The following is a 23631-nucleotide window of genomic DNA, read 5'->3' as shown; positions in this document are numbered from 1 at the left end:
AGCACAAGGTTTGGCAGGTCTGAATGCCAGCTCTGAGCTGCTAACCACTATAACATGTCCGTGTGCGCCATGTACAGCCTAAACAGCTGTGTGTGGCAACTCTGTTCCCAGACCCTCTTCTTCTCCCCCAAGGAGATCCAGACCTGCTCTTCCAGCCAGTGGAACTCAGTTCAGATGGCTCCTCCAGGCCTCTAACTCCCCCCCCCCAAACTCCTCAGGCCCTCCTCTCCCAGCCAAGTTCTTCTTCCATCTCCCTTCACCCCCACCCATCTTTGGTCTTCAGAGCCCTGAGCAGAGTGGCTCTGGAGTAAATGTGTCCTATACCTCTGACTGGTTGATCTGTCTTTTCCATCCTCTTCCTGCCTAGTAAGCCTCCATCCCACCCTGTCATACTCTCTGTATGCTGGTCATGCCCCACCCTTGAGCCCCCAAGGAAGCTCTACTAAAGGTCATCTTAAAGACCTTCCCTGCCTCTCACTCTCTTCCCCAAGTGCCAGCTAGTTCCTGTACTTGGGCTTTCTACCTGCTGCTCCTCCCTCAGCTGCAGGTAGCAGCTCTGATGTCACCTTGTGGGAGCTCTTCCTCAAACAGCCTTTCTAAGTACCTGTCCATCAGCCCCTGGCACATCTCCTTCCTTAATGACACCCCCTCCCACCCCCCACCCTGCCCCACGCAGCCCTTTCACAAGTTGAATTTGTCTCCTTTGTTTCTCCAGCTCCCAGAGCCACTGGGAATGGTTACATGTGTTGTCTGTTGCTGCACAGGTGAGGGGGACTCAAAGCCAGCCAGGGTCTCTATAGCAAGCTGGTGCTCTGAGGATACCTTGGAGGGCGCACCCTTTCTAACTCAGTGGCCCAGTATAGACCAGTTGCAGCCCCACAGCCTCCCACCCACGCAAGCCCACCAAGGGAGGAGCCTCTGCCTATCAATGTGAGCCCTGTGTGCCGCCCAGTACCTAACACAGCGGTGCTCATCAAACAGTCCTCAGGCAAGTAAGTTCCACTTGGTACTCCGCAGCTGCGCACACTGCTAGGCAGTGCCTGCCTCATCTCTGTCTCCACTGAAAGCAGTCACGGAACTGGACCCAGGGTTGACGATGTGACTTCCGGGAATGTCGAGGAGCTTGGTGAGTTGGCGGGTGGAGATGTGAGTACGGGCAGCCCAGAGATGCTCCCTGGAACTTAAGAGCCCTGATCCCCACCGGGAGTCCTCCCTACCTGTGCATGAAGGGTCCAGTTGGCACAGGAAATCTGACCAAGCCCTGGTGGCCAGCAGTACACAGACTCACAGGCAGGAGGTGGCAGGGGGTGTCTGCCGCTGCACCAGGCTCCCTGCAGAGGCGTGGTCCTTGCTTCCCTCCCTGTGGTTAGCCTAGCCTCATCGCAGCTAGCCTCCCAGCTCTGGCAAGGAAGGAGTTAACCTCCAGGCTTCTCAGCGTGAATGTGGAGCTATTAATACCCACAGCCCAGCCATAGCCAGAGCCACCACGGGAGTAGAGGGAGCAGAGCAGCTTCCAGTCTGGCCAGCCAGCACCCGGCTCCAGGGTTCAGAACTTTTCCTGGGGACAGTGTAGACACTGTGCCAGCCTCATCTGACCCTCACCCACCCTCCAGCTTCAAGTGTCAGCTGGATCTCTTGAAGGCCACCGTGCCACCCACCCCAGCAAAGAAGAACAAACTTTGTCAAGGGAGCTACCTCTGCGCTTGTTGGTCAACTAGGGAGGAGAAGATAGACAGCTGGACACACAGATGGACAGAAAGACGGGTCATCAGTGGGCCTGGCCTCCCAGTCCAGTCCTGCCCCTGAAAGAGCAGTGAAGTGGAGGTCTGAGGGCTCCTCCAGGATAGGACCTCTGTCTACCACCAGCCACCTCTGAACCCAGGCAGCTACAAGCAGCTGTCTAAGGCTGGAACCCCTGTGGGTCAAGACAGGAGCCCCACCAGAGCCACAGGCTCTTCCACCCACTGAGGCAACGGGTAACCTGAGTGAGAAGGTGCAGGTGGCAGGTAGGAAGGTACCAGGTCCTGAGGCGGACAGGCTGCTGACCCTGGAGCGTGCTGGCTCGAGCAACCACACCCTGGCTGGAGACGATGCTGTGGAGTCCACCAGCAGTCATCCTTGCCGGGTCCTGGAGATGCCTCCCGCCTGGCCCCTGAGCTGTGGAGCGGACGATGTGCCAGCCTTCTGTTTCATCTGCTTCCACAGGGAGGAGGAAGAGGAGCTGCTGGAAGAGGCTCCACTGCAGAGGTCAGTCCTGGGGTGGGCAGCAGGCTAGCAGGGTCACAGTACAGCCCTCCACCTGGGGCTCTGGGCCCTGGTGCTGCTGCTTATGGAATCTGTCTACCCACTTTTACCATCTACCTCTACTTCATGCTCATCTTACTTGGTCGTCACCACAGCTTTCTCCCCATAATCCCACTCTGGCACATCACACCCCCACCTCCCATTGTCATGTTCATTCCCTGATTAGAGTCATCCATGGCACCCTAGCTCCCACAACTGGAAGTCAACACTTGGCATTCAAGGCCTGTTTGAGTGGGGTTGATACCTCCCACCCCATCTCACTCTCTTCCCCTATATTACCTCCAGCGATGCTCTGGCTCCCTTCCACTCAGGCCCAGCTGCAATGCTTCCTCTTCCAGGAAGGCCTTCCAGAAACCCCAAGCCCTCTCCAATCTTGGAGCTACTTGTCCTTCCAGCACTGTATGGCCATCTAATAAATGAATTAAGAAGTGAAAACGTAGTGGGGCATGGTGGTGCATGCCTTTAATCCCAGCACTTGGGAGGCAGAGGCAGGGAGATCTTTGTGTCTACATAGCAAGGTCCAGGCCAGCTGGGGCTACAGGGAGACTGTCTCGAAAAGACAGAAAAAAAAAAGTGAAATGTTTTGTGGGAGTGTCCATCTGAGACTGTGAGAACACACATATATATGTAAAAAAGGAAAGGATGGAGGAAGAGAGAGAATGAAGGTTTTTGTGACTGTGTGACTTATTTGTGTGTGCTGTTTGTGTACACAGGTTCACTGGAGCAGATGTGAGTTCCAAATGCCTTTGTTGGGAGAAAGAGAGACTATGCATGGTACCAGATGGGGTTCACATCCTTTTACCAGCTCACCATAACCCTACTGCAGGGAAACCCAGGCTTCAGCCAAGTACATTACCCAAGCTGTGGCCACAGGCTCTGGAAGTAGATGGACAAGCTGACAGGGTCACCTCTGCTCTGGCCCATCCTGCCTGAGTCAGCACAGCTGTGGGTGGGAAGCGCAGGACCAAGCCAGTGCTCCCTCCACGTCCCTTAAGAACAAGAGGAAAGAATGTGGGCACCTGTGGCCTAAACCAGGAGCCCCTCATGACTATGTTGAGCCCCATCTGGGCCTCTGTGTTCTCATCTCTGAAATGGGAGGGTGATTCCTGCCCTGGTTGCCAGTTGACCCATGAGACAGGCTGACTGCATACTTACAGAGTACCAGGCCTAAGCTGGGACTCTAGCTAGAGTCCTGGCCTAGCCACACAGGGTATGGCCTGCTAGCAGACAGCATGGACACAGATTGAGGGTGCTTTGGTGGGAGTGAGCACCCAGAGAGTCAGGATGACAGATGGGCTACCTCTGCTTGCAGGAGCCAAAACATACCCTACCCAGTCTGTCCAAAAGTGCAGAGGCCTCCCAGGGAGTGAGGCTGAGGAAAAGGCACCACAAGCTGTGGGGCAGCAAGGGCAAAGGCTAGGGGTTTGGAAAAGAAGCTGGGTGTAGATAAGGGCAAGGCTGGCAAGGACAGCCAGTCAGATCACAAGGGCCTTGACCACTAAGCTGAGTACTTGACCCATAGGTAGCAGAGCCAACCATGGGGGAGGGATGGAAACCAAACAGGCAGGTTAGGAGACTCAAAGAAGTTAGACAGACACAGTTCTTGACTCCAAAGAACTCTACAATCACAGTAGAGCCATTATTTTCATAGTGGAGGCTCAAAGTGTTTGGTGAATGAATGAATGAATGAATGAATGAATACATGAACATCTGGATGAAATGGCATGAAGAGACAGGGCATTGAAATAATTTGACCCACCTGGGTGTGGTGGATCATGCCTTTAATTCCAGCACTTGGGAGACAAAGGCAAGCAGATCTCTGTGAGTTCAAGGCCAGCCTGGTCTACATAGTGAGTTCCAGGTCAATTGGGGTCAAAAAAAAAGAAATAATTTGATCCATTCCTCCCAACCTCTGGTGCTAGGAATGGAACCCAGGGCCTTGCACATGCTAGGCTAATGCTCTGCCACTGAGTTGTACCTCCAACTCTGAGATGGCTGTCAAAAATACTGCCAGGGGCCTGGAAAAATGGCTCAGTGGTTAAGAGCACTGCTTTTCCAAAGGACCTGAGTTCAGTTCCCAGCAACCACATTGCATGGTGCACAACCACCTGTAATTCTAACTCCTGGGGGATCTAATGCATCTGATTTCTGTGGGCACCTGCCCTCAGGTACACATACCTACTCTCATATACAGACACAAACACACACATTTTTTTTTTGGTCTTTTTGAGACAGGGTCTCCCTGTAGCCCCAGCTGTCCTGGAACTCACTGTGTAGACCAGGCTGGCCTTGAACTCACAAAGATCCGCCTGCCTCTGCCTCCCAAGTGCTGGGACTACAGGCATGCGCCACCATGCCTGGCTTCATAAACACACAATTTTTATCAAAAATAAAAATAAAAATTTTAAATATTGCCAGGCCCTGCCTTTATGCTCCCTGGCCTCAGGTCTTAAAACAATGGATGTGTGATATTGATCAGTCCTCACTGGTGAACCACTCCAGAAGCCCTAGAAAGAGGCTAGCTCTGGCCTGGTGATCAGACTGCTGTGAACTCCTGCCTCTCCTTCCTCATCCTGTCTCCCACCTGTAGCTTTGGGGATGCCCCTATAGGGGATGTCCCTCTGCCTCCTGCCCTGGGGTATAGTGACCTATGTTTGCAAGAACTAGTCTGCACTGTAACTGATGGACTCTATCTCTTTAAGGCCCAGGGAGGGACACTGCCAGGCTAGGCAGAAATGGTGACCGCAGGTGCCAGGTGGTGAAGCTAAAAATACTGAGTGATGTGGACCGCCAGGCTTCAGGAGCCAGGCAGAGCTGGCTGGGAGGGCAGAGACTAGATGAGGTCACCTTGGACTTAGTGCAATGTGTGGTGCCCTCAAAGGCCCCACTCACCTCTCCCAGTCTTTCTCTGGTGCCAGGATTTCTCCAGAACTGACATCAATCACCTTTTAAAAGCCCCAGGGCTGCCGGGCGCGGTGGCCCATGCCTTTAGTCCCAGCACTTGGGAGGCAGAGGCAGGTGGCTCTCTGTGAGTTCAAGGCCAGCCTGATCTACATAGTGAGTTCCAGGACAGCTGGGGCTACAGGGAGACCCTGTCTCAAAAAGATTAAAAAAAAAAAAAAAAAAAAGCCCCAGGGCTGATTCTGTTCCATCTCTTTTGTGTGACTGTGAAGAAGACCTGGCTTCTTTTTGGGTCTTTGTAAAATTAGTGTTGAACTTTCTCAGGAACAATTAGGGACAGAGAGGCAATGAGGTGTGCAGACAATCTGTTCACTCTTTTGTGGGTTGAACAAACTTTCCCCTTTCCCCGAGGCCTCCTGGGACTGGATCCTGAGGCACAGAGAGGTTGATAAAGACACCTCCCTGGAGGGGCTCACAACCCTGTGGGCTCAAACCGCAGTCCAGTGAACTTGCAATGCAGTGAGTTCTAACTGCAGTGAGCTCTAACTGTTTCTGGGAGAACACATCTGCATATTGTGAAAACCTGCCAGCAACACTGTCACCTGAGGTGTTGTCACTAGCCACCTACATATGGTGTTTTGATGTGTTAATTAAGGTGAGGCAGCTGTTGCGCTCAGAAGCCTGGAACTCTCAATGGCTCCATTCCAGTAAGGTCTTATGTCCACTCAATTGGGAGTCCCAAGGAGACTGGTAGAGGAGAAGACCCCAGCTCCTTTCAGTGATCCCAGCCCCTCCCATCTTGGGACTCTGTCATCACCCAAGACCTCAAAATCTCTCCATGCAGCTGGCAAAGAAGAAATTCTTTGGAATTTGGAAGAGTGGGGCATGGTGCACGCCTGCAATCCCACTGTAGACTGAGGCAGGAGGATTGTGAGTTCAAGGCCAGCAGAGGCTACGCTGAGAAAACAAGCAATTAAATTAAAAATCTAAAATATCATCGCATGTGAGGTTTTATGGCCCACGGCTGGAAATAGCTTCTTTCCCTTGTGTCCACATGCATTGGCTGTAACAGCTAACTGCAAGGGAAGTTAGGAGAGGTGGTCCACAGAGCAACCTCATGGGGCTTGATGAAATGGAATAACTGGGTTATAAGAATGCAAACCCCAGCTCGCAATAGGTGACTGCTGGGTTGGTTATTTATTTATTTATTTATTTATTTATTTATTTATTGGTCTTTTTGAGACAGGGTCTCCCTGTAGCCCCAGCTGTCCTGGAACTCACTATGTAGACCAGGCTGGCCTCGAACTCACAGAGATCCGCCTGCCTCTGCCTCCCGAGTGCAGGGATTAAAGGCGTGCACCACCACACCCAGCTTGGGTTCATTCTTTTACTCAACAAAGTGAGTTTGCATCTTCTGTGGGTGAATGCTAGGAACCAGATGAAGAATACCAGCCCTGCTCTCCTGGAGCTTAAGCCAAAAGAGGGACAAATGAAACACAAGGAAACCAATAATGTGATCATCAGGTTCAAACCCACTGGGAAGTGACTGAGCAGGACAGGCAGGAAACACCCACTTTACATGGTAGGCAGTAGAAGGTGAAGAAAAGTTGCTGAGAAAGGAGAGAGACAGAAAGAGACAGAAGACAGAGACAGACAGACAGACAGAGAAAGACACAAAGAAATACAGAGACAGAGGAGAGAGGAGGGGAAGGGGGAGAGAGAAACAGAGACAGACACAAAGAGAGAGGGAGAGGGATGAGGGGAAAAAGACAGAGACAGACAGAGAGTGAAAGAGAAACAGAGGAAGGAGTGTGAGACAGAGAAACACACACACACACACACTCACACACACATACACACATACATACATACATACAGGTGGTGGAGGGATCTCAATATCCCCTTGGAGAACATGTTACAGTGGAACTAGGAACTGGGAAGGTAGAGACCTAGAGAAGGGAGGGCTTACCATCCAGGCAGAGACAGAGCGGCAAAGGACTAGAGGCCAGCTGTCCAGAGGTGAGCACGCACTCTAATAGATCAGTGTGGCCAGGCCAGGGCAGAGCTAATGGTGGGGACAGTGGCAAGGGGAGATGGGAATGGGCCAGATCAATTAGGCTGTGATAACCCTACTGAGGAGAATGGATTTTATGCTCCATGGGATTGGGAAGCTTTTGGAAGCTTTTAAGTCGGGAAGTGATAGAATCTGATTGATGTTTTAAAGGATCTCTCGGGATGCTCTGGGGCAAATCAATGACTGCTGGACCAGTGTGGATACAGGACACCAGTGCAGAGGTCAGGAAGGGAGATAGAGGGTGAGGGAAGTATAGGTAGGCCAAGACCCAGGGAGGAAAATGTGCTCCAGGGCACAGTATGTTAAGGATATCAGGAAGGTAGAAAATGAATTCAACAGTGGTATTAAAGATGAAACCTTTAGATGGTGATTGGCTTAGATTAGGTCATGAGGATGGGGAACCCGTGATCAAATCTTGGTAGCTTTGTAAGTAGAGGGAGAAAAGCCAGCTAGGCCTAGCCAGGTATGCGCTCCTGCCATGATATAATGCACTTGTGTGGCTCCTCCCCCCCCCCCCCGCACCCCCCACTGCCAGAACCTGTATAAAGCTCCTTGGACTTCCAGACTGAAGTCCAAAACCATGAGCAAACTTTTGTTTAAAGATAAGTTTGTTGACACTGCAAAGACCGGTGAGCATAGCCGAAACGGAACCGCCTGCCGAACTTCAGCTTTGATCTCACTTGTTCTTCAAGCACTGTGTTAAAGGCTGGTCCCACTACTAGGAGGTGGTAGAGCCTCTAAGAAGTGAGGCCTGGGGGAGGAAGTTAGATCACTGGGGGACATACTCTAGAAGGGGGCGTTGGTGTTCTCCCCTGCCCCTACCTCTCAGCAGTTTTTCTTCCCCATGTACTCCCTACTATGTTGATCTACCTTATCACAGGCCCATAGGCCCACTGGCACCTCTGAAACTACCAGTCACAATACAGTTTTCCTACTTGTAAATTGATCTCAGGTATTTTGTCACATCAAGGGAAAGCTGACCAACATACTTCTCAAATGGGAAATATCTATGACAGCATTCTTTCTTCTATTTTCTATGTCGCTGGGATTAAACATAGGGCCTCACACATGCTAGGCAAGTGCTCTGCCACTATGACTCATGCCCAGTCCATGCGACAAGGTCCTTGAGTTTCTCAGTGACCCTGTTCCTTCCTTTGAGTTTTCTTATTATCTGTATATGTATCTAACTCCAATCACATCATTTACCTCTAAGAGGAAGAATCATCAGATTCTGTGAATTTTGTCTCCTAAATGCATTTAGAGGGTATTATATAATGTCAGTATTTCATTACTATAATAAAATACCCAAAGCATGCTACTATATTAAGAAGACAGGTACAGCCAGGCATAGTGACACATATCTTTAGTCCCAGCTCTTGGGAGGCAGAGGTAGGTAGAACTCTGTGAGACTGAGGCCAGCATGGTCTACATAGTAAATTCCAGGCCAGCTAGAGCTACAGGTAGACCCTGTCTCAAAAAAAAAAGACAGGTACAGAGACTGGTATGCCTATAACCCCAGCACTCAGGATCCTGAGTCAGAACAATCATGAGTCAGCAGGATGATCGGAGTTCAAGGCCAGTCTGGGCTACACAGTGAAGACACTAAAAAGTTCCAAACTATAGGAGTCTTTAATTACTTCCATAGAAATTCACCATAAACTTAGGTTCCTAACCCCCCAGAAATTTATTATATCCTAGTTTTAATATGTTAGAGCAACTAATCTAAAATAAAAGTGTTGATGGAATGCTCTAGAAGAGCTTTCTGGAAGCTAGACAGGAAAATCCATTTTCTTAACTTTTCCAGCTTCCAGAAGGTACTGGCCTCCCTTGCTCCACAGCCCCTTTTATCAGCAAGGGACCGTCTCTGGCCCCTGGCCCCCTGACCCCTGCACAAAAACCTTTTAAGGAGTTTTGAGATTAATTTGGTGCATTAGTCCCCTTTTGTTGTTGTTGTTACTATAACAAAATTCCTGAGGCTGGATGATTTACATAGAGTATGGTATTTGACTCACGGGTCTGAAGGCTGAGAAGCCCAAGAGCACAGTGCCAGTATCTGTCCAGCTTCTGGTGAGGCTTCAAGCAACTTTAACTCATGTTGTAAAGTGGGAAGGGACTGATAAATACAGGCCCACCTCACTCTCCAACAACCTGCCCCAACAGAACAAGTACTCATTCAGGAGGCAAAGGCTTCCAGCCAGTCATAAGACTTTGCCCCCATCATCCAAGCCCCTCCCACTAGGCCCCACCTCCCAATATCGCCCTGTGAGGAACTAAGGTTCCAATTTGTGAATCTGGGGAGACACATTCAGAGCACAGCAGCTGGGCTCCCATCTCACTCCTCAGCCCAGTTGCAAAGGCCAGTTCACCATGTGAGGGAGTGTGCTCACAGCATGGGTGGGCTGTGACTCAGACAGCTGAGGGGTTCATCCTGCCTATTACAGCACACATGTGCGGGAAAGCGTTCATTGAGAAAGGAGGCAAGGGCAGCATTTGGCAATCTAGAAGCCAGACGGAAACCTAAGAAGTGATTTAGCAGACTGAGAAAACTGCCCCTTTTGTGAACCTTAAGCTGAGCATGGACCAGCCAATGAATGCCATTGTTGGCTCCACAGATCTCTAAAGGTCTCAGCATTGATGGGAAGGAGGGTGAACTGAAGCTGGGCAAAAGTAGGGCTGGTTTAGAGCTCTGACTTTCAGGTGTCTTTCCCCATGCTGCAGGGCTGGGCACTGCCTCTCCTCTGGCTCTCAAAGACTAGAGGTTTATTCAATAGGGAAAATGAAACAGAGGGTCTGGAGAGGGACACTGGCACCGATGGAGGGGGCTTCACCCATCTGGGAGATTATGCAAAGATAGAAGGTACTGACCCTACTCCTGCCCACCCCAGCCTTCTTCCTCCACTTTGCCCCAAAGTAGCGGGCTTAGGCCTGACCTTCTAGAAGCTCCAGGAGGCTCCATGGCTAGTTCCCCTCTAACTCTGCTGTCTTTTGTTTGCTCTAGCTTTCTTCTCCCTGTATAGATGCAATAGCCTTCAAATTGCCTCTTCTCCCCCATCTGTATTAATTTGTTCTTTTCTAGTGCTGGGGTAGAACCTGGGGGATTCAGGCATGCTCAGATGGGCGGTACCATGGAGCAGCACATCCAGCCTTAGTTCTATCTTCTGTCTTTGAAACTGACCAGCTTGAGAAGAGACTATCCAAGAGTTGGGGTTTCTCAATGAAACAGCCCAGCCCAAACTTTTCAAGCCAACCAGCACCTCTCTCCCCACAAGCACAGGCCTCTCATCTGTTTGTAAGTTTTATGAATTGCACTTTTTAAAGTCTGGGCACAGTTTACTTAGACTGAATGTAAAGATCTTAAGTGATGAGCTTAATGAGTTCTGACAAATGAATGCATCCAGATAACCTATGCCCCAGTTAAGACATAGGATGTTCTGTCTCCCCAGAAAGTTCCATCCTACCACCAGGCCAGTATTCATTCCCAAAGGGACCATTCCCAATCTTTCTCTTGGATTTTGAAAGCTCTTAAAAATGAACAAAAATCTAGGGGCCCACTTTCGAGAAAAGTCTGGAATCAAGAGGCAGAAACAGGGTTGAACAGGGTTGGAAAGATGGCTCAGCAGTTAAGAGTACGGGCTGCTCTTCCAGAGAACATGGGTTTGGTTCCCAGCACCCATATGGCAGTTAACAACTGTCATAGCTCCAGTTCTAGGGGATCCAATGCCCTCTTATGGCCTCTGAGGACATTACATGAACATAGTGCACTTATATACACACAGGTAAAACCTTCCTACACCTGAAAAAAAAATTTTTTTTTGGTCTTTTTGAGACAGGGTCTCCCTGTAGCCCCAGCTGGCCTGGATTCACTGTGGAGACCAGGCTGGCCTCGAACTCACAGAGATCTGCCTGCCTCTGCCTCCCAAGTGCTGGAATCAAAGGAGTGCACCACCATGCCTGGCTCACCTAAAAATTTTTTAAGAACTGGCCAGGCATGGTGGCACACACCTTTAATCCCAGCACTTGTGAGTTTGAAGCCAGTCTGGTCTACATAGTGAGTTCTAGGCCAGCTGGGCTACAGAGAGAACCTCTCTCAAAAAGACTGAAAAAAAAAAAGAAGAGGAAGAAGAGGAGGAGGAAGAGGAGGAGAACAGAATGCTCAGAATAACAAAAATTGTAAAACAAGCTATTGTTGTTTAGAGACTTTAAAAAGTACATTGTAGCTATGAAATAGAAACTGGATGTTGTTGAGTCCCAGCAAGATGGTTCAGCAGATGAAGGCGATTGCTGCCAAGCCCTGACAACCTGAGTTGGATCCCTAGAATCCTCATAGTGGAAGGTGAGAATTGACTCCTATAAGTTGTCCTCTGGCCTCCACATGCATGCATGCATACACACACACACACACACACACACACACAAACACACACAAAACAAATTTTTTTCAAAAAATTTTTAAAAATATTTTATTATTTTTATGTGTATGAGCGTTATGCCTTCATGTAAGTAAGTACACCTGTGCCGTGCAATGCCCATGGAGGACAGAGGAGGCTGTCAGATCCCCTGGGACTGGAGTTGAGGACGGTTGTTAGCTGCCATGTGGGTGCTGGGATTTGAACCTGGGTCTTCTACAAGAACAACCAGTGTTCTTAACTGCTGAGCCATCGCTCCAGCCCCATAAATAAATGTTTTTTAAAAGCCCAAGAAACTGGGGGTGGAGAGATGGCTCAGCAGTTAAGAACACTGGTTGTTCTTGCAGAAGACCCAGGTTCGAATCCCAGCACCCACATGGCAGCTAACAACCATCCGTAACTCCAGTCCTAGGGGATCTGACAGCCTCTGCCTCCTGAGTGCTGGGATTAAAGGCATGCATGCCACACCTGGCTCTTCATTTTGCTTCTTGAGGTAGGATCTCTCGCTGAACCTGTCGCTCAACATTTCTGCTAGACTGGCTGGCCAGTGAGCCCCCTGGATCTGCCTATCTCTGCCCCCCACCCTAACAGCGATATTACAGATGTGTGCTCCCACACCCAGCTTTTACTGGGGGTCTAAACTCAAGCCTTCATATTCGTATAGCAAGTACTTTACCCACCAAACCATCTCCCCAGCCCCTCAATTTTTCTTTTTAAAATTTATTATTATCATTTATTGTTTAGTTAATATACAAAATAATGGACTTCATTGTGACATTTTCAGACATGTATATCACTGTACCTTTTTTATTCATTTATCTGTTGATGGGCTTCTAGGCTGGCTCCCTATCTTGCTATTGTGAACAGTATAGTAGTAAATGTGGTTGTGCCAGTATCTCCTGGCATACTGACTCAGGTTCCTTTAGGTATATATCCAGGAACTATCTTGCTCGATCACATGATAGTTCTGTTTTTAGTTTCCTGAGGAACCTCCATACTGATTTTCAGAATGGTTGCTGGATTTGTGGTTTAGGGGAGAGAGGCTGTGGAACTGAACCAGATTCCTGTGTTCACCTGGGGAAGTGAGAGCTACACCATGGGGAGAGAAGAGAAGCAGGAAGGAGTTAGCCATGCCTTACCATGTAGAGTGGGCTGCACAGACCTCCACACAGGCATCACTTGGAGTTGGTTCATGGTGTCTGGCCTTGCCAATATCAATAGGGTATTCATTCATGGGCAGTGGAAACTTGGGCAGCAGTGCTCAGAGAAAAGCAGGGGAGCTATGGGGCAACAGTGTGCTTTCCTTAAAGCTGTGCCTGTGGAGGTTAAGGGGCCTGACTGCTTAGTGTGTGGCTCTCCCTGGTGGTGCCACTTGCTTGGTGCAGTCAGTGAGAGGATGCCAAGCAGGTACCCAACAGGAGAGATGGGTAAGCATGCGGGGGCACTTTCCTGGCAGTGGTTCTGCAGTAGACTGCTGAGCCCAGGCAGGACGAGGTGGGTGGTAATGGCAGGCAGGCTTCTGGGCGGTGAGAACATGACACCATGGTGGGTGACTGTGTCCATGAGGTCAAAGAGTTGTCACAAGCAATGGAATGGATGAAGTGGAGGGGCAGAGAACAAGCAGCTGACTTAGAGACTCACAGAGGGTGAAGGGTCAGGTGAGTCTGAGTTCTGGGGTTTGAGCTTGGCGAAATAGTCCAGAGGAGTAGAGAGAGTTGAAGGTGGTAGGATGTCAGTGCTCTGAGAGGACAGCTGTCTGAGATGGCTCTGTCCCTCACAAATCTAAAGACTGTAAAAAGACACTGTCTGGCGCATGTGTGGCCTAGCGGACTTCTTTCTAGTTAAGAGTGCAGCAGGGCTTCAGGACCACAGTGTGGGCAGAGGCCCAATTTCTGGCAGAGGGAAAAGACACACAGGGGAGCAGGAAGGTGCCCTGGGGCTGGCACAGCTCAGTCAGGACCAGTGAAGGGGCCTTGGTGGGCCAGTGGGGAAGGGCCTGGGTAATGGGGAACAGAAGATGGAAATGTGGTCTCCCCTTCCAGAACCAGGCAGAATTAAGAGAGACTGGCCTATGCAGGTTGTGAGCCTTTGCTCTGTCCCGCATTGTAGCATACTTGCCACTAGAGGGAGCACTGTGCTTACAGGAACTGGTCCAGCAAGCAGATGTTTCTGTAGCCTTGGCCTCTTTTCCTAACGTCTATGGCCAAAGGTCAGGTTTTGCAACCACAAACTCCAGACCCATTACTTCTGGGTCCTGTGGCCTTGGCAAGGTTACCCAAAGGCTCCGTGATCCAGTCTGTCAGCCCTAAAATGGGCATAGAAAACTGGGTATGGTACTGCATGCCTGGAATCCCAGGCAGGGGAATTGTATGAGGCCAGCTTAGGCTACATACTGAGTTTTCAAAGGCAGTCTGGGCTATGTAGCCAGACCTTGACTCAAAGGAGAAAAATATAAAAATAAATGAAAAATAACTCGAGAACCTGAGTCCATATTCCCACATGACCACCCTGGGCACAGCCAAGTCACAACTGTCATGCGTAAGTCAAGAGTTCTGTTGGACCTGCTGGCTCTGCCTCCACATAGGTGCAGGATCCTGTCACTTCTTACCACTGCACCCCTACAGCTCTGGCTCAGGCTGCTATCTCCTCTCCCCTGTCTGAGTCAGGTAGTCTCCTGGATAGTCCCCTTACCCCCTGCCCAGTCTGTTCTCCCTAAGACCCAGTCCATGCCTTCATCCCTTCTCTGCTCCAAACCCTCCAGTGGTTTGACCTCCTTCAGAGCCAAAGCCAAAGGTTTCAAGTAGGCCTGAACTGTCTCCATCACCACTGACATCCCATGCTTCTTCAGCCTTATGGGCTCCTCACTGCTGATTCACATCCTAAGCACACTTTCACCACAGGGCCTTTGCGCTAGCTCTTTGGTCTGGCTCCTGGTGTCTGCATGCTCCCTCCCTTACCTCCTTCAAGTTTCTGCTCAGACATCACCATCTCTGTGACAACTTTCTAGCAGGCCACCTCGTTTCTGAATCATCACTGCTTTTACACTAATGCCTTGAACTGTATCATTTACTTCTGAATCTTGTTTGTCTTTCCTCACTAGAACTGATGCTCTGCAAAGACAGGGATTTTTCTGTGTTGTTCATTGTAAATGTGCTTAGCACACAATGAGAAGACTTAAGAAATATTTGGGGGCTGCGAGAGTGTAGCTTAAGGTAGAGTGCTCGCCTAGCATGTGAGAGACCCAGATTGATTCCTAGCACTGCAAAAAAGAATAAAAAGATAAAGAAGTATTTGCCTGTTGAATGAATGAACAAGTATGTGCTGTGGAGGAAGTGGTGGTGCCAAGTGTTCTGAAGAGCTGCAAGGCCTGGGTGGCACGGTGTGTGTCATGTGGGACTCATATTGTGCACATCCTCAGCACAGAAACACAGTCTTCGTGGGGTTGAATGCCCTATGGTTGATACCTTGAGTTTTCTATCTGTTTGTCTTTGAAAACTGATGAGACAATGCAGCATGTGTCCCCTACCATAAGCAGTCAGCCCTTCACCAACCCCTTGAATATCCCAGGGTCCAGGGGGGGATAGTATTTATTAAATAGGAATGGAATCCACCAGGAGAGAGGGCTTGGAAGAAAGGGAGTCTCTTGTCCTGCATTCTGGGAACAGGGAGGCATAGGCTGTGAAACTGGCCTTGGTGCCTCTCCCCAGCCACTAGAATTCGAGCTATTCTTTGGGATCCACTTAATTAGCCAAGCTTATTAACTCCCACAAGGCTTCTCCTCCCCTCCTAATTAACTCACTTAATTAGGGCTTGCAGGCCCAGCTCCACCCATCCGCCTCTAGCTCCCACCCCTGCCTGCCTCTTTCAGACCTTGCCTGGGCCAAGCCCCCAGCAGGCTGGGAATGGAGTAGGTGTGGCCTGGGCCCCTCCAGCCCCCAGGCCTTCACTTTATGTCCTACCCCTAGTCCCAGGACACCAGGAATATGCCTTCCCTGGCAGCAGCACAAGGCAGGAGTAGAACAGGTCAAGCCAGCGGATGGAGAAAGGAGAAACAGAATGAGATGAAGCAGGTAGCACGAAGGGCTGGGACGGCCACGCTGGAGTGCATGGAGGGGTGGTCAGGGCCAAGACTCAGGACATGTTGTGGGTCTGAATCTCAGCCCCTTGATTTCCCTATGCCCCTGACATATAGGGAAAACATTTACACCAAAGGAGCCATCAAGATATAAAGGTGTTAGTGTATGCAGAAGGCTTAGAACACGGCTTGCACAAATCTGTTTATTTTCATTGAGATTTTATTTATTATTTTTATTTTTTGTGTATGAGTATATTGCCTGCATGTGTGTAAGTGCACCCGTGTCATGCAATACCCATAGAGGTCAGAGGAGAGCACTGAATTCCCCTGGAACTGGAGTTACAGACGGTTGTTAGCCACCATGTGGGTGTTGGGAATGGAACCCTGGTCTTCTGCAAGAGCAGTCAGTGCTTTTAACTGCTAAACCATTTCTCCAGCCCCCAAATCTGTGTTTATTAAATAAACAAGAGCTTGAGAAGGGGCTGGGGGTGGGGGTTTGGGGGCCATTTTGGGTCTATTGTCTGGAGTGTGTCAGGAGCAGACCGGACCTGAGAGAGAGTAGAGGGCATGGAATCTAGGCATGGTGTCACACAACTGAGATATCCTAACACTAAGGAGACTGAGTCAGGGATATCAAGTTTGAGGCCAGCCTGGACTACATAGTGAGACCCTGTCTCAAAAGAGAGAGAGAGAGAGAGAGAGAGAGAGAGAGAGAGAGAGAGAATAGAGAATGGGGAATGGCGCTTATGCAAGACAGGTGAGAAAATGTTTAATTCACTCCTGCATTTTTAACCGTTTTAGAATCCCACATTCACTCATAGTGTAGAGAGCTTGGAGTTGTAAGTAACACAGACCCAAGTCCCTCTGACTTAAACTCAAAGGAGACTTCACTGAATCTTCAAGCACAGCTCGATCAAGGTGCTCGGATGACAAGGCTTGTACCCATGTCTTAGCTCTGCTGTCTGCTGTGCTGGCTTCTGCTGTGACTGTCCCCAGTGGGTGACTCCAGGCTTGCACTCTTTGCCTTTCATCCTTGGCCTGGCTGGGGGAAGTTACCCATCTCAGAAAGTATCCCTACAGCCAGGGACAGGTGTTATACACTGATTGATGGGGCTGGGTCACATAACCAGCCCCAGAATTGAACACATGCTCCCTTTATGGACACCCTCATCATCAGATCACCTAATAAGTAGGGAAGGTATGTCAGAGAATGTGAGTTCCCAAGGGGAAATGGGGGTCTGGTACCAGAACGTGTGCACAGATGCTGGGTAACAGAGTCTGTGCTGCTTGGACTATGTGGGCATTATGCCAAGCCCAGTGAGGTTCCAAACAGCAGGCATTTGTGGCAGAGCTTGCCAGTTCCCCACCCATATGTCCTTGGCCTCCTTCCCAACTTCTCTTGCATCTTCATCTCTTTTCCTGAGGGCTTTCTGGCTCCACCTACATCCCCACCCCCGCCCCAGCAGCTCTCAGGGATACCTGCCCTGGGATGCAGTCACTCTGGGCAGCATGTCCTATGCTGTCTCTGAGCATTCCTCAGTGGAGTGGCCTGTGTATGTTTCTTCTGAAGTGGTGGGGTGGCTGGTTCCATGACACAAGCCTTGTCTGTCTTTCTGTCTCCCTACTCTCCTCCCTGAGGTCACACATTAAAGGACATAATCTTAACTCCTAGACTCAGGTCTCTTTCAGAGAAATCAAACTAGGGCATCATTGAAGCCAGCCCCCTAGGGATGCATGCTAGACAGCACTTGCTCCTTCACAAATGTCTGCAGTGGGGGTGACTTTGGAAGGAGGGGGACTGAGCCAGCTCTGAGAATCTGGGCCTCAGTTGGAGGACTCCAGAGATGCAGGGACCATGGGCAGGGTCAGGAGCCATCAGGTCCTCATCCCCTCATTTCCTAGAGAGATAGCTGCATTCCAGCCTGAAGGGGCACAGGTGCCCACCACTACGGTGACTAGAGAACAAGGTGGTAGTGGCCAGCACTGTCAGGTTCTTCCCAGTTTAGTGCTTCTCAGAGCATGACCAATGATGTCATCCTGGGTAGTGTTTTTGCTGTTTGTTTGTTTTGCATTTTATTTTATTTTTGAGGCAGGGTCTCTTATAGCCCAGACTGGCCTTGAACTAGTGATAATCCTCCTGTCCTAGCCTCTGGAGTACTGAGAATATAGGTATGAGCCACTCCACTTGGCTTTATCCTGGGTAGTTCTAGGACCTGGTTTTAGGCAAACATAGACTCACGCAGTAGGAAAGTTCAAAATTGTACCTGGTAGCACATGCTTATAGTCCCAGCACTAGAGAAGTGGAGGCAGGAGAATGAGGAGAGTGCAAGGTCATCCTCAGCTACATAGCAAGTTCAAAAGAGAGTGGGGAAGGGTAAAGGAAAGGGAAAAGACAAAGGAGGAAAAGAGGGAGGAAGACAAACACATCTGTGATCTCAGCACTTGGGAAGCTAAGGCAAGAGGATGGTGAGTTCCGGTCTATCCTGGGCTACATAGTAAGACTGTATCTCAAAAAAAAAAATCACACTTACAAAAACTTCCACAGAATAGTTTTCAGTTGTTTTGAAAAATGGAATGTAGTTGTAGGCAAGTGGAAATGGGGCCTAAATTCATCACTAAAACCAGTGTGAACATTCTGTCGTATTTGTATCAGCTATTTTTACTAAGCAAAGACAAACCACGATGGAGACGAATCTATCATACCCCTTCCCCCCAATCCCATTTCCTGAATTCAATCTCAGAACGACCACTCCCTGACTACGGACATTCTGCCTCTGTTGGCTGGCTGGGCAGCAAGGAGCAGGAGTTCCTGCCTCAAAGCGCAGCAGGCCTGCTAAACCACAGAGAAGCAGGTCTTTTGCTCACACTGCCATCAAACAAAACAAAACTGCCACCACTCAGCACTTCCAGCATCAGTGGCTGCCTGCTGGCCACCCACGATCTCAGAGTTGTATTCCCACGTGGGGCCAAGAACACAAGAACGCTGGCTGGGACGTGCTGCTGCTCCGGGTAGAATGCATTCTCCAAACCGGGATTCCGAGATCTACCGCCTCTAGCCACTGCACCCAGGCTGCCTTGAGTTTTGGTGGAGCCCTGGCTCAGTTTATTGGCAGTAATTTGACGTCTGTCTTCTAGGGCCCTCGAAATTCCTGCTCCAGCAGCCAGTGGCTTCAGTAACTTTGCCTACAAATGGCATCGTATCTGCCTTAATTTTTTTGTTTGTTTGTTGTTTTGAAACAGGGTCTCACTATATAGCCTTGGCTGACTGGCTCACTCTGTAGACCAGGCTGGCCTCAGACTCACAGAGATCTGCCCACTGTTGCCTCCTGAGTACTGGGATTAAAGGCATGTGCCACCATTCCCTGCCCCATATCTGTCATCATAAACCTTATCTTGAGCTACTCAGTCACTAATGCCACCAGGGTCATTGATCCATTAAACTGTGTGAGGCAGTCACCAGCATTGATATTCTGGGCACATGGTGACCACCCAAGGGGAGGGGATTCTCCCTGTACAACAAAGACCACATGGACCATCAAACCAGAGCACCTCTGCATCCCAACTGGGGACAAGAGCAAGAAAGAGCCTGAGATGCCCAATTTCCCCCCAGCATGAAGACCATCAACACACCCAATACAACATCTTCACTTTCTACAGCTACTGTGTTACCAGACTCTAGTTTGAAATGTTGTGATATACAGGTTCTAGAGGACAGAGAAAAACTGTGTGACTCCGTTTCCATCTCTCCCAACCCCAAGTAGCAGAAACTGAACACACCAACCACAGGGAACATGCTTAACTGGAAGTCCATGGAGTTTCTGGCCTCGAGTATTTCCTAGTGCAAGGACAGTCTCTGAGAGCTTGTACAATGCCATGCTGCTCAGGGTCTGCTACCTGAACTGCATCTATGGAGACCTTATGGAAGGAGCATTGCTGTAGGAACAACTTTGAGCTGCCTTACCTCTAGGTGTCAAGGACAAAGGACTGTAGCATTGCAGTCAGCTCTCTGGTTCCTCTGGTCAGATAGATTGTGCTGGTTCAGTTCTCTGAGGCACAGGCCAAGGTGGGGTCAGATATACATGTAATTTATTATGGAAAATGCTTGAGAGGCATAAAAAAGGGAGGACGGCTGGGACAAGTGTCAGATTGCAACAGATCCAGCCTCTGGAGGAGAGAAAGAGGGAAGAAAGGTGGGGTAGGAAGAACCCTAGACTGCAGTGCAGTATGACAAATTCTTCCATAAAGCCAACAGCAAGCCCTGGGGCCAAAACGTTAGTTAAAGGCATCCTGTGGCCCCAAGGAATGACTTAGTGCCCTGCCTGGATCAGCCACAGGAAGGAAACAGAAGCCTCCTTTGTGAACTATATAGGTGGGTTTCACAGCTACTACTGCCGATGATCAGCTCTAGTCTTAAACGGCAGAGTCTCAGTGGCACAAATTCATGGTCATCATCTCATTCTACCATTGCACTGCACAATTCTGTGAATTCCACAAGCCACTTCTAATGGGGAAACTTTGAAGAGGGAGGCAAGAGGGACAAACTGCAGCTCCCCTCCACCTGCTGAACGGCCATAGCAGATTCCTCTTCCTGCCATCCATCCTTGAATCACCACAGCCCAGCTAAGACCTTGGCTGATTGTGATTGGTTACCTGGTGGTGTGACCCAACTCTCAGTCCTAAGTCCTCCTCTTACTTGCAGGCCCCAGAACATATGGAGTCCGACAATGCTGACAGGGTAACTGGGTTGTGATTACCCACAATACATTTTGGCAAACCTTTACTAATTGCACTGTGGACAATCAAAGCCCCAGATGAAGAATTTAGGAACGCTTCTGCAGGAGGTAGCCTTGAACTGGATAATCCTTGATGGCTATGTCAGTCACATGTCTGCTATTTTAACAAAATACTTAAGATAATAAGAAAGCTTTATTCTGGCTCACAGTTTTGGAGGCTTCAGCAGTTTGCTTGACTTTATTGCTTTGGGGCCAGTGGCAAGGCAGTATATGATGGTGGGATCATATAACAGAGGAAGCATGTTCACAACATGGCCAGGAATGAAAAGATGGGTATCCCACAATTCCCTTTGAGAGCATGCCCTCAAATGACCTAAAATCTCCTACATCTTTTAAACCCCCTCCCCATCTTCTAAAGGTTTCCACCACCTTCCAATAGCACTTAAGGCCAAGCTTTTTATTTTATTTTTTTATGTGTATGAATATTATGACTGCATATATGTAAGTGCAGTGCACCCATCCATGCAGTCAGTGCCCACAGAGTAGAGAAGAAGGCATTGGATCCCCTGGAACTGGGGAGTAATGGACAGTTGTTAGCCTCCATGTAGGTGCTGGGATTTGAACCCGGGTCTGGGTCTTCTGCAAGAGCAGCCAGTGTTGTTGTTTTTTGTTTGTTTGTTTGTTTGTTTGTTTGTTTCTTTCTTTCTTTCTTTCTTTCTTTTTTTGGTCTTTTTGAGACAGGGTCTCCTTGTATCTCCAGGCTGAGCCATCTCTCTATGTCTCTCTAGCCTCAGGACCAAAGTTTTGACGTAGGCCTTTGGAGGACATTTAGGAGTAAGCTGTGTCAGTAACCATGGCCAAGAATATGTCAAGGACAGTTTTGAAACTCAGGAAGACATTGTTCCTTCTCCAGTCTCCTGCGCCTGTGGACCCAGTAACTCAAACTCTTCTGTTTGCTTGTTTGGAGCACTAATACTTTCCCCGGCGGGGGGGAGGGGATGTTAAAACAAAGATAGGGGTAATTTGAAACTCCTGACATTGGTAGGATAAGAGGTGGACAAGGACATGTGGAAAGAAGATAATTTGTGTGGAAAATCAGAGAAGGAAATGATGTAGACAGAGGGACCCAAATGCACAACAGGCAAGGTGAGAAAGCAGATATTCCTGAAGACCATAGCTGGGACCAAGGCTGAACAGAGGTTCTCAGTAGTGGTGTAGCAAGTAGGCTCCAAATACTAACAGCCTTGAATACCAGGGAGGGAGGTGGGCTTTACCCCAGAGGGAACAGGGAGTCCTTGGCAATTTCATGTAGGGGAGCAACTCAGCCTAATTTACATTCTGCAGAGCTGGTAACCACATAGGACTTGGATTCTAGAAAACTGAACTTAGGTAAAGACAGGTGAAGGTGGGCTAGGAATGAAAGTAGTGTTCTCAACAGGGCAGGTTGCCAACTAAAAGACTGTGCCTCAATTTTTTTTTTTCTTCCAGTTCTGAAGATCCAGTGAGCCTTCTACATGTTAGGCAAATAGTCTGCCACTGAGTCACACCCCTAGGCCTGTTTAGTAATTTATTGACCTAAGAATAGTGTGTGTGTGTGCGTGTGTAACCAGAAGTTGATATCATCAGGTGTCTTCTTCAATCACTCTCCACCTATTTATTTTCTTACGGGTACCTGTGGGGTGTGTGTGTTTGGATGTGCATGGGTGTGCATGCATGCGTGTGCATGTAGAGGCCAGAGGTTGACTCTGGTGTCTTTCTAGACTGCTCTCCACCTTATAGATTGAGACAGGGTCTCTCACTTGAACCCAGAGCTCATTTGGCTAGTCTAGCTTGCTCTGGGGAGCTTCTCTCTCTGCCTTCCCAGTGCTGGGATTATAGCCTGGCTGCCATATATGCCTGGCATATATATGGGTGCTGGGCTCAGAACCCTGGTCTGGCATTTATCTGGGTGCTGGGGATCAGAACCACATCTCCTCACCTCAGATCTTTTTGTTTGTTTTTGAGACAGGGTCTTTATTGAACCTGGAGCTCACTGATTAGCTAGGTTGGCTGGCCAGCAAGCTCCAAGGGATCCACCTGACTCCGCCTTCACAGAGCTGGGATTACAGGTGCCACAGCACCAGCTTTTTATATACGCGCTGGGAATCCAAACTCAGGACCTCTTGCTTGTCCAGCAAGACCTTTACTGAATGAGCCATTCACCTTAGCCCCACCTAAGGGTACTTAAGTTTGCAATCTCTGGCTCTAAAAGTTCTAGAAGCAATCAGTGTAGTTGGGAAGAGAATGCTGGGTTGAAAAGAACAATGTGATCAAAGATTTGAAGATGAGAGGTGCCGGGTGTGTTGAGAGTTTTTTTTTTTTTCCATTGAGAAAACAGTGTGCTGCAGCGATGAGGCGCAGGAGAGAGATTGGGTCCCGGAAGGATGCGTTGTTCCCATACTGTCTCTCATCTCTGTCCTCATCCGCCCCTCTGGCATACAGGCCACCAATTTCCGGTTAACAAAGCTCCTTCACACTGGGTGGCTTTGCACAGCTGCGGCCTCGGCTAGGGATCCCTTTTCTTCCCTTCTGTATAAGCACCTTTCATCCCATCTATTCCTTAACTCCTCACCCCTTTACAGCAGGGTTCCCAGGCAGTCTGAGCCACGCATGGTCTCCCGACCTCAACACGATCTCTCAGTAGACTGGTTGTTCTCTGAGGTCTCGGTGGAATTTGGACGAATGGGTGGGTGGATGGATGAATGGGCACACAGGCGGATGGACAGATGGACGGGTGGTTGAATGAATGCATTTTGAATAGGAGAATTCGGATTTGTTTTCCTTCCTTAAAACAGATCCAGGCTCCGCCCCACCATCTCAGACTGGAATAGTCTGGGACAGTCTGGCTCTTCGGGGACCAGGCAGCTGGACCAGGTGACCCTGTGCCACTCCCCCGAGCCCTCTCTAACCTCGTTCTTGCCCCCTCGTGGGCGCTGACCTAGAAAAGCCCGGGGTGGAAAGAGGGAGAGGAGCCCACCGGCGCTAGGACCCGGCGTGGCCGGAAGGCGGGCGGGGAGCGCGCAGCTCCTTCGGCGCGGGAAGCTCCGAGCCCGCAGCGCGCGGCGGGACGGCGCGGCGGGAGTGCGCGTGCGCGGGGCG

General features: G+C 49.6%; 1 protein-coding gene across 1 annotated transcript in view; it reads left to right on the top strand.

The window, feature by feature from the left end:
- The first annotated feature begins 1483 nt into the window (after window positions 1-1483).
- The window catches only part of Sbk1 (SH3 domain binding kinase 1), a 44101-nt gene continuing 21953 nt past the window's right edge, over window positions 1484-23631 (top strand). Inside the window, exon 1 of the mRNA XM_008841593.3 lies at window positions 1484-2247. Within this exon, the coding sequence (XP_008839815.1) occupies window positions 2135-2247 (113 nt within the window). The 5' untranslated portion in view covers window positions 1484-2134. The remainder of the gene's footprint in view (window positions 2248-23631) is intronic.

This window comes from Nannospalax galili, unplaced genomic scaffold (assembly GCF_000622305.1).
Source record: "Nannospalax galili isolate Female #2095 unplaced genomic scaffold, S.galili_v1.0 scaffold411, whole genome shotgun sequence".
Classification (NCBI taxonomy): Eukaryota; Metazoa; Chordata; class Mammalia; order Rodentia; family Spalacidae; genus Nannospalax; species Nannospalax galili.
The sequence above is the reverse complement of the archived record's forward strand: the minus strand, read 5'-3'. Positions and strand labels throughout refer to the sequence as shown.